The 9,323-nt window shown below is 33.7% G+C and overlaps 2 protein-coding genes across 2 annotated transcripts; both read left to right on the top strand.

Annotated features, from left to right (window-relative positions):
• LOC114631013 (olfactory receptor 8K3-like) lies at positions 1 to 948 on the top strand. The gene has a single exon (XM_028779322.1). The coding sequence runs from the start codon at positions 1 to 3 to the stop codon at positions 946 to 948; it is 948 nt and encodes a 315-aa protein (XP_028635155.1).
• Positions 949 to 6,716: 5,768 nt separating this feature from the next.
• LOC114631014 (olfactory receptor 8K3-like) lies at positions 6,717 to 7,655 on the top strand. Its single transcript, XM_028779323.1, has one exon. It carries the CDS (start codon positions 6,717 to 6,719, stop codon positions 7,653 to 7,655), a length of 939 nt encoding a protein of 312 aa, XP_028635156.1.
• The last annotated feature ends 1,668 nt before the right edge of the window (positions 7,656 to 9,323 follow it).

The following is a 9,323-nucleotide window of genomic DNA, read 5'->3' as shown; positions in this document are numbered from 1 at the left end:
ATGGATACATACAATCTGACAGTACTGAAGTATTTTATTCTAACTGGAATTACAGATCTCCCTGAGCTCCAAGTTCCTTTATTTGGACTCTTCCTCATTGTATATATGATCTCTGTAGTAGGTAATTTGGGCTTGATCATACTCACCAAAATAGACTCTAGGCTTCAGACACCTATGTATTTCTTCCTCAGACAACTCTCTTTTACTGACTTTGGTTATTCAACTGCTGTGGGGCCTAAAATGTTAATAAACTTTGTTGCTGATCAACCTACAATTTCCTATAATGGGTGCGCAGTCCAGCTGACATTCTTTAGCGTGTTTATCACCACTGAAGTTTTTATTCTGTCAGCCATGGCCTATGACCGCTATGTAGCCATCTGCCATCCACTACTTTACACAATCATCATGTCACAAAGATTATGCCATGTTCTGGTGGCAATACCATACCTCTATAGCATATTTATATCTTTACTGACCATTATCAAGATTTTCACTTCATCATTTTGTGGCCATAATATCATCAGGCATTTCTACTGTGACAGTCTGCCATTGATATTGATGTTATGCTCAGACACACATGAAATTAAGCTGATAATTTTAATCTTTGCAACTTTTAACTTGATTTTTTCTCTTCTGGTAGTATCCATGTCTTATATCTTGATCCTTGTGTCAATTTTCAGGATGAACTCTTCAGAGGGCAGGCACAAGGCCTTCTCAACCTGTGGTTCTCATCTGACAGTGATAGTTATATTCTATGGTACTCTGTTTTTCATGTATGCACAACCAAAATCCACTCACTCCTTTGAGACTGGTCAAATCGCTTCTTTGTTCTATACACTGGTTATCCCCATGCTGAATCCCATGATCTACAGTTTGAGGAACAAAGAGGTGAAACAGTCCTTGCAGAGAAAATGGAAAATGTGTGTGAATATCCTACTTAAATTTTAAAATTGTAAGGTAGAGTAAAAAGAAAATACATGATAGCTTATATGTAGTATAACTAACATTACTTTAGCTGGGTAATATTACTGTCTTGTGGGATGGCCACATGCTAAGTACAGATATAAAGAAAAACACTGATACATTTTGAATTCAAGTTAATCTTTTTATATGATGTATCCCCTTTTTATATATTTGTATGTTTTAATATAAAGTTTTGTTTGGATTCCATTTCTACATGTCATGCCATATAGCCTGTTTCTTGTTTGCTCCGAATAAATTAATTTAAGCTAAAAATTTTATTTCTTCATTGTGTTTTCTAATATCCTAATTCCTAATATTGTAAAATATAAGACAAGTACATATACAAAATCACATGATATCATATAAAATTGTGATAAAAATCTTAGATGATGAAAATATTCCTGAAGCAAGAGCAGCAAAGACAACTATTTCTATCCTTGATATTTAAAAAAGAAAAAAAATTGTTCCTTATTCAAATGTGGAATCTAGAAACTCTCAATAAGTGGATCCTTCCTCACAGATTTTACTATATTCTATGGGACTTCGATATAATGTCTCTGTATCCACAGTCTAGTCATTTGTATGCAATGATAAAGTAGCTTTTCTCTGTTATATTCTGTCATCTCATGTTGAATACCTTGATATGTAACTTGAGAAATGAAGATGTAATATATTCACTACAAAGGACATAGAAAATTATTGAATAACTTTTCTAAATGTTAATGTGGAATGTGATTCTAGTAATTCATTATATGGATGTCACTCTTGTTTAAAAGCCTCAAAAGGAGGAGCAAGCCCATAAAGACTCTACGTGTTTGGAGTTTTCTTACCATTTATTCACAGTGAAAGTATTATAAATTTAATCAAGAACAGATAAGCAAAATACTTTCTTAAGAAAGAGATGAATTATAAATATAGTTATTGATGAAATATTTTTGTGTATGTAAATGGTTTCTGGGGACATTTGACCAAAACTGCAAGTAACAGAATCACTGTGCTATATCATGTGAGTAAGTAGATATTCTGGGAAGTGGAAAGATTTCTTGCATTTTTTAAATTATTTTAATTAGTCATGTCCATGTATGTTTATATAACTGTATTTTATATACTTCTCTTTTAAACTTTACAGTTGTCTATGTTATTTATACTCAAGATTATGAGTGGTACAGGGAATGTGCACATCTGAATATTCTAAATATCTACTTGCCTAACAGGAAAACTAAGGTCATCATCCATTTCCTTTAGAGGGGAGCAATTCTGAGTGAAAATTTTTGAGATGGGTGGGTAGCCCCACAGCTCAGCCGTGAGCCATGCCTAACCTCTGGATACTGTCATTACAGGTTCTCTCTACCCTTTGCTGAGTATTTCAGCTAATGTCATCCCCATTGGGTCCTGGGAGCCTCTAGCTTTCCTGGTATCTGGAACTTTGCCCCTCTCCATGCCCCCTTGCTGCACACCACTGTTCAATATCCTGACCCTCTGTATGTCTCCTCCACACCTGATCCCACCCCCTTTTCCCCTCCCCCTCCTTCCTTCCTCCCAAGTCCCTCCCATCCTCTACCTCTCATGATTATATTGTTGCCCCTTCTAAATAGGACTGAAGCATACAGAGACAAAGAGTGGACCAGAGACTGAAGAAAAGGCCATCCAGAGACTGCTACATCTGGGGATCTATCCCATATACAGCTACCAAACCAAGACACTATTTCTGATGCCAAAAAGTGCTTACTGATAGACCTGTCTCCTGAGAGGCTCTGCCAGAGACTGACCAGTATAGATGTGTATGGGTATAGATGCTTGTAGCCATTCACCAGACTGAGCATGGGGACCCCAATGGGGGAGTTAGGGGAAGGACTGAAGGAGCTGAATGGGTTTGCAACCCTATAGCAGGAATAACAGTATCAACCAACCAGACTCCGCAGATCTCCTAGGCACTAAACTACCAACCAAAGAATACACAAGCAGGGACCCATTGCTCCAGCTGCATATGTAGCAGAGGATGGCCTTATCTGGCATTGATGCGAGGGGATGCCCTTGAACTTTAACCTGAAAAATTATGACACGGGCATCTCAAGGCAGCTAGGCCGAAGCAACTCCACGGTTCACTGTATATGTGCGGTTGTTTGTTTGTTTGTGTTTGGCTTTTTTTTTCTTTTTTAATAAGAAACTTTCTTTACCTCCATAGACTTGTAGTAATCAAATGAGGAGAAACAGAATAAGTATCTCAATGTTCACATTTGGTTCATTATATAGTCTTATGTGGGAAATATCAGCGGAAGAAACATCACTTAAAGCCTTCTTTTTCATTGAGTTTTCATTCATTCATGGATGTCTGTTTTAGAAAAGGCATAATTAATACCTTATAATGCCTTTATTTGGAATAAAAAATGGTTAAAGAGATTGATATAGTTCCTCCTTAGTAATGGTTTGACTTGTAATTGCTAATTTTATGGATAAAATTGACAGGCCTAAAGAATAACCAAATAGTCAATAAATATTTGTTTCTTTGTGTTCTGATTTATTAGAAGATATTAATCCTTGAAAAGGTATATTGAAGGGGGCTTTTTAAGAATAAAAAAGCAATGAGAAACCTCTTGTGTCTTCAACTAAACACATAGAGCTATATGCAACTAAGAAAATCTGATAATGGGAGATATAGTCTTAACATGAAAGACACCCCACACAAAAGACTTCCTGAACTGGTTTCCTAGTAACAAGTGGTCAACCCTTAAATCACATGCATAAAGCAACATAATGTGAGTTAAGCAGGCTTTATTTACACACACACACACACACACACACACACAAACACACACACACATAAATGCAAGCATTTACATACTTAGGGATAAATCTGTGTATGTGGTATTTGTGTGTCTGTGTGTGCGTGTGTGTGTATGTGTACTTGTAAAAATAGTTTTAAAATTCTATGAAAATAGAAGAGAACCAAAGAGGAGATCACATAACAACTGGATGAAGGAATGAGAAGGGAGAAATTATATAATTATATTTTAATTTCAAAAAGCAAGTCGTCATACACATAAAGTCATTTTATATTATATTTATAATGCAATTATATATATTTCTTTGCATATGAATTATTACATATGGAATATATAATATATTATGCAATATATTTTATATGATGTAAATAATATATATTTTATATAGTATATATTAAATATGTACTATGCACATACACACTCAGACCCACTGGTACTTCACCAGTATTCTCAGGAATTTCTTAGTCTCCACATGACAAACACAGAAAGATATTTGACAAAGAGACAGTCTCAGAGAGATAAAATGGCACAGCAGGAGAGGTAGTTTGAATTCTATTTTTTGAAGCTTCCAAAATAATTCGTCTGTAATTAATGTTCCTAACAGGTAATTACTGAGCAAAATCTAAGCACTATCAAACTCTCAAATACTATAGGGACAAGTAACTAATTGCATATCATTTCGTAATAAGCATCAAGTCTCTAAAGATTAAAATAAATAAATTCATGAATTGTTTTAGAGCAGTGTAAGGATGATATGCCAGAGGCAGACTGAAAGTTCATAGAAGTGAATGTAGGTAATAAACAAATTATTTCTATAAGGTCTTATGCTAGATAAATATACAATTCATTCAATGATGTGTGCAGGGCTAACACTCTGTGATGTCTCCATACAAATAGCTTCCTGCATTTACAATTTGATATTATAGTGTGGATTCAGGAGCTACATGCTCATAATAATCTTCTAAAAGTCCGCATGGTATTTTTTTTAAATTATTGGGTTGTATATAAGCACCTTTATCTTTAACAGAAAAGATCAGACTAAAAGAAGCATACCTAACTTGGTTAGTATATTTAAATTCAAAGATTCAAAGCTCTCTTGAAATTCCAAATATTTAGCCAATTGATCAATTTTCTTTTAAAAAACACTTCAAACTCTAATTATTGTTTAAATAGATGTTCATATGCACATCTTTCATTGTATATTTAAAAGTAAAATAAAAATTATTTTTGTAATTCCATCAGAAAAGCATGATTAGTAAAATAAATATATTAAAGTACTTAGACATATATTAGTTACGCAGCATCCAGAATACACTTTCATTCTCATGCAATCTGATAAACTCCAAGAATAACTTTAAAAACAATCATAAAAAGTAAAAAGGGCATTATGAGAAAATTATTTTACTTTTCTTAGAATCCTAAATACATACTTTTTTATTATCATAAATACATAATATATATTTGTATTGAAATTGTTATTGAACACATAGTATAATTTATTTTAAATGATTTTATAAAAAGACAAAAAAGAGTAAATATGTTCTTTATGGCACCTATTGCAGCTATCAGGTAATTTAATTGTATTTAAATTTCTATATTTCTCTTAGGAGGAGGACATATGCATGGAGACTGGTAAGCAATAAGTAGGTCTGACTAGCCTAAGCAATATTTAAACAATTTACTTTCAAGTTATAATTAATGAGATGTAAGTTTAATGCAGTGAGGTGTATGCTTTTACTTTCCCCACAGTAAACTTAGAGCCTTTTCCTACCATTTGATTTAACAATTATCATTTCTGTACATTGCTTGTTTTGTCTCCTAAAGAAATGTTATTACTCACTATATATATATGTATATAAATTAGGAGACTAGTATGTAGGTAGTTTATACTTTCTTCATCTCAGAAATCCTTCATTATACGTTAGTTATATATCCATAAGAATAATGTTCTTTGCAAACTCGCATTTTTGCCAAAGTAACTTTTTATCAGAATTATAAACTAAGATAAAGCACTGATAATATTGATGTGTAAATATTATAAACTACATATTATAATATATTTATATATAATATATTTTCTTATTTTAGAATTTAATTAATTACTTTATTAAAGTATTATGTATAATAAGTAATTGTCTGAATGTATGGGTTGCACTATGTCGGTGGCTGGTGCCCTCAGAAGCAAAAAGAGGACATGACAAATAACACACCATGAGTTAAGTAATTAAGCATTATATAGATGCTGTGAGTGAAACCTGGATCCTATGGAACAGCAGCAATTAATCTTAATGGCTGAATTCAAGCCTCTGTTCTGTTTCCTTATTCAGACATTATTCATTAGTTATTCATTTTAATCTAGGTTATAAGACTTCTTGGAATAAAGTCTTCATGGTGTTCTTCTTTTAATTATTGTTTCTATTAATGATAGTCACTGTAATTTGAGGTCAGCAATTTTACACCATTAAATTAAATATTTCATTGTATTGTTAAAAATAATTCATAAAACTCCTCTATAATATTAAAAGTGGCTTCATAGATATAACTCAAACTATTTTAAACTGTACAATAATTATTATACATGAAAAATGAAAACTTCATAATATATATGAATTTTATAATTATATATGGAAATAAAAATTTCATAATATTGATTCTACATTAAAATGTAATTTTCCATTTCTAACCTTGTTCAGTTTTGACATAGAAAATATAATTATGCCCTAGGTTAGAAGGACATTATTAAAATAAAACAAAACCAAAAACTCCTAATCTATTTCTGTCTCTCTTAAATGCTAGTTAAATAATTTTTTAAGTAAAGATATTTTCATTTGTAAATAACACAATTGGTAAGTTTGGATTTATCTAATTTATATTTGTTTTGCATATTGCAAATTCTTCCAGGTAAAAGTGCAGAAAAGTTATTGGGTAAGCTATTGTATCAATCCAGAACAGAATTTGCTGTAAGCCTAGATGGAGAAACGCAACCTCACAGTGGTGACTGAATTCATCCTGATGGGCATCACTGATCGGCCTGAGCTTCAGGCTCCATTGTTCGGATTGTTTCTCATCATCTATCTAATCTCACTAATGGGAAACACGGGCATGATCATCCTTACCATGGTGGACTCCCGACTGCAAACACCCATGTACTTCTTTCTCAGACATCTCGCTATCACTGATCTGGGTTATTCTACAGCTGTGGGCCCCAAAATGCTGGTAAATTTTGTTGTCATCCAAAATACAATCAGTAATCATCTTTGTGCAATACAGCTAACTTTCTTTCTTGTGTTCATCATTTGTGAACTCTTTATTCTGTCTGCAATGTCTTATGATCGCTATGTGGCCATCTGTAAGCCTCTGCTCTACACTGTCATCATGTCCCATAGGGTATGCTGGATGCTAGTGGCAGTTCCTTATTTCTATAGTGTCATTATTTCTCTTCTGATAACTATAAAAATTTTTGCTTTACCTTTTTGTGGTTACAAGATCATTAGTCATTTCTGTGACAGTCTCCCTTTAATATCATTGCTCTGTTCTAATACACATGATATTGAAATTATTATATTGATTTCAGCAGGGTTTAATTTGGTTTCATCTCTAGTGGTCCTCCTCTTTTCTTATCTACTCATTCTTATAGCCATTTTTAGGATGAATTCAGCTGAAGGCAGGCAGAAAGCTTTGTCTACTTGTGGGTCCCACCTGACAGTGGTCATTGTCTTCTATGGGACTTTGATATTTATGTATGTGCAGCCCAAATCAAGTCACTCCTTTGACACTGATAAGGTGGCATCCATCTTTTATACTCTGATTATCCCCATGTTGAATCCCTTGATCTATAGTTTAAGGAACAAAGATGTAAAATATGCCCTAGAAAGGTTGTGGAAAGTATTAAGCAATATTTTTTCTTAATCTAATACACAAAATGAGCCTTATAAGTTATATTATGAATTTTTTCTATGTGTATATCTAGTTTAATAGAAAGCAAAAAAAATCCAACATGTATTCATCTATTGTCTTAAAATTTGCAACCACCATTAATTGATCTTAATGAAATCAGTGAAACATAAAAAAAAATTGTGTTTTCAATCAAGTTTGTTAAGTTTTCAAAGAAACTTCATGTTTGATAAAGGAATGACCAAGTATAAGAAATGGTTTAATTTTCATTAGATACCAGATAAATAAAAACTAAAATGAAAATGAGTTGATATCTATACACGTCATTTTTTATTTTATTTTTCATTTTATGTTATTGAAATGGGCCCTGACTGACCTGTTAACTCTCTACATAGACCGAAGTGGTCTTGCAATCACTGAGGTCCAAGTGGCTCTGTCTCACTAATGCTGAAATTAATGATATTTGCCACCACGTCTAGGTTCTACTTCCATTTTTTAAAGTAGTGAAGACTCATTGCTTCTCCTCCATGATTCATAATCTCAGTAGCCACAAGCAATGAGCTATGATTACAGTACCATGCATAATTTCTGTCTAATTGAGTGGACCCTAAGTCCAATAAGAGAGTTGTTACTGCTAAGATATAAATGTTACTATTTCAGCTTGGGGGGGGTACTGTGTCTACATCAATTAGTTTTAAAGGAAATGGGGAAATAAGTCAATTTTATGGGTAGACTCTGGATAGGAAATGTTTGATTGTGGTGACCAGTTATAGAGGGTGAGTGAAACAAGGCAAAAAGCTAAAATTAACAGACATTTGAGGGTGGGGTAGAAATCTAGTGAGATAGAAACTTCCTGAAGTACATGAAGGCAATTCAATGAAGTTTCCAAATATGGGAGAAATAGAATACCAACAGACTATCTCTTGTCACCAAATGAAGCTTCCAGTACTAGGACTAGGTTATATCCAATAGTGTTGTTGGCCAAAAGGGGAATAGAAATCTACAATTAACCCATCATGTCAACAAAGCAATAGGATGCTCTTAAACGGACACCCAGGTATTGTTGCTGAAGACAACATTCACAAAACTCATTGAAAACAAAGCAGATCAAGCTGGTGACACTATAGACCGTTCACTCCTATGTTCTGGTGCCTTTAGCATAGGAAGATACTCTTCAGGCTATCAAAAGAGAAACATATGCATCAACTAAGCCAAAGCCCTTTGCTGTCCTGCTTGCAAAACTATACTAGGACAATGGCAGTATAAACTTCTGGGAGAAATTAATAAATAACTGATTTGACTTAAGGCTCATTCCACAAGTTTGAGCCCATGCTGAATGCTGTCTAAGCAACCAAGAACCAGAGACTGAATATCCAAGAGACATAGGATTAAATCAAATACTACTGCTATTTTTAAGTGTTACAAAATTATTCTGAATGATATTTTTATATAATCATAGAGGAGTGGCTTATTCAGTTGTCATCAGAGAAGCTTCCTCCTGCAGAAGATAGAAATGAATTCAGAAAGCCGGGCGGTGGTGGCGCACGCCTTTAATCCCAGCACTCGGGAGGCAGAGGCAGGCGGATTTCTGAGTTCGAGGCCAGCCTGGTCTACAGAGTGAGTTCCAGGACAGCCCGGGCTATACAGAGAAACCCTGTCTCGAAAAACCAAAAAAAAAAAAAA

Source organism: Grammomys surdaster, unplaced genomic scaffold (genome assembly GCF_004785775.1).
Source record: "Grammomys surdaster isolate TR1022 unplaced genomic scaffold, NIH_TR_1.0 350, whole genome shotgun sequence".
Taxonomy (NCBI): domain Eukaryota; kingdom Metazoa; phylum Chordata; class Mammalia; order Rodentia; family Muridae; genus Grammomys; species Grammomys surdaster.
The sequence above is the reverse complement of the archived record's forward strand: the minus strand, read 5'-3'. Positions and strand labels throughout refer to the sequence as shown.

Coding starts and splice junctions, on each gene's coding strand:
- LOC114631014 (XM_028779323.1), top strand. CDS start 6,717: ATGGAGAAACGCAACCTCACAGTGGTGACTGAATTCATCCTGATGGGC.
- LOC114631013 (XM_028779322.1), top strand. CDS start 1: ATGGATACATACAATCTGACAGTACTGAAGTATTTTATTCTAACTGGA.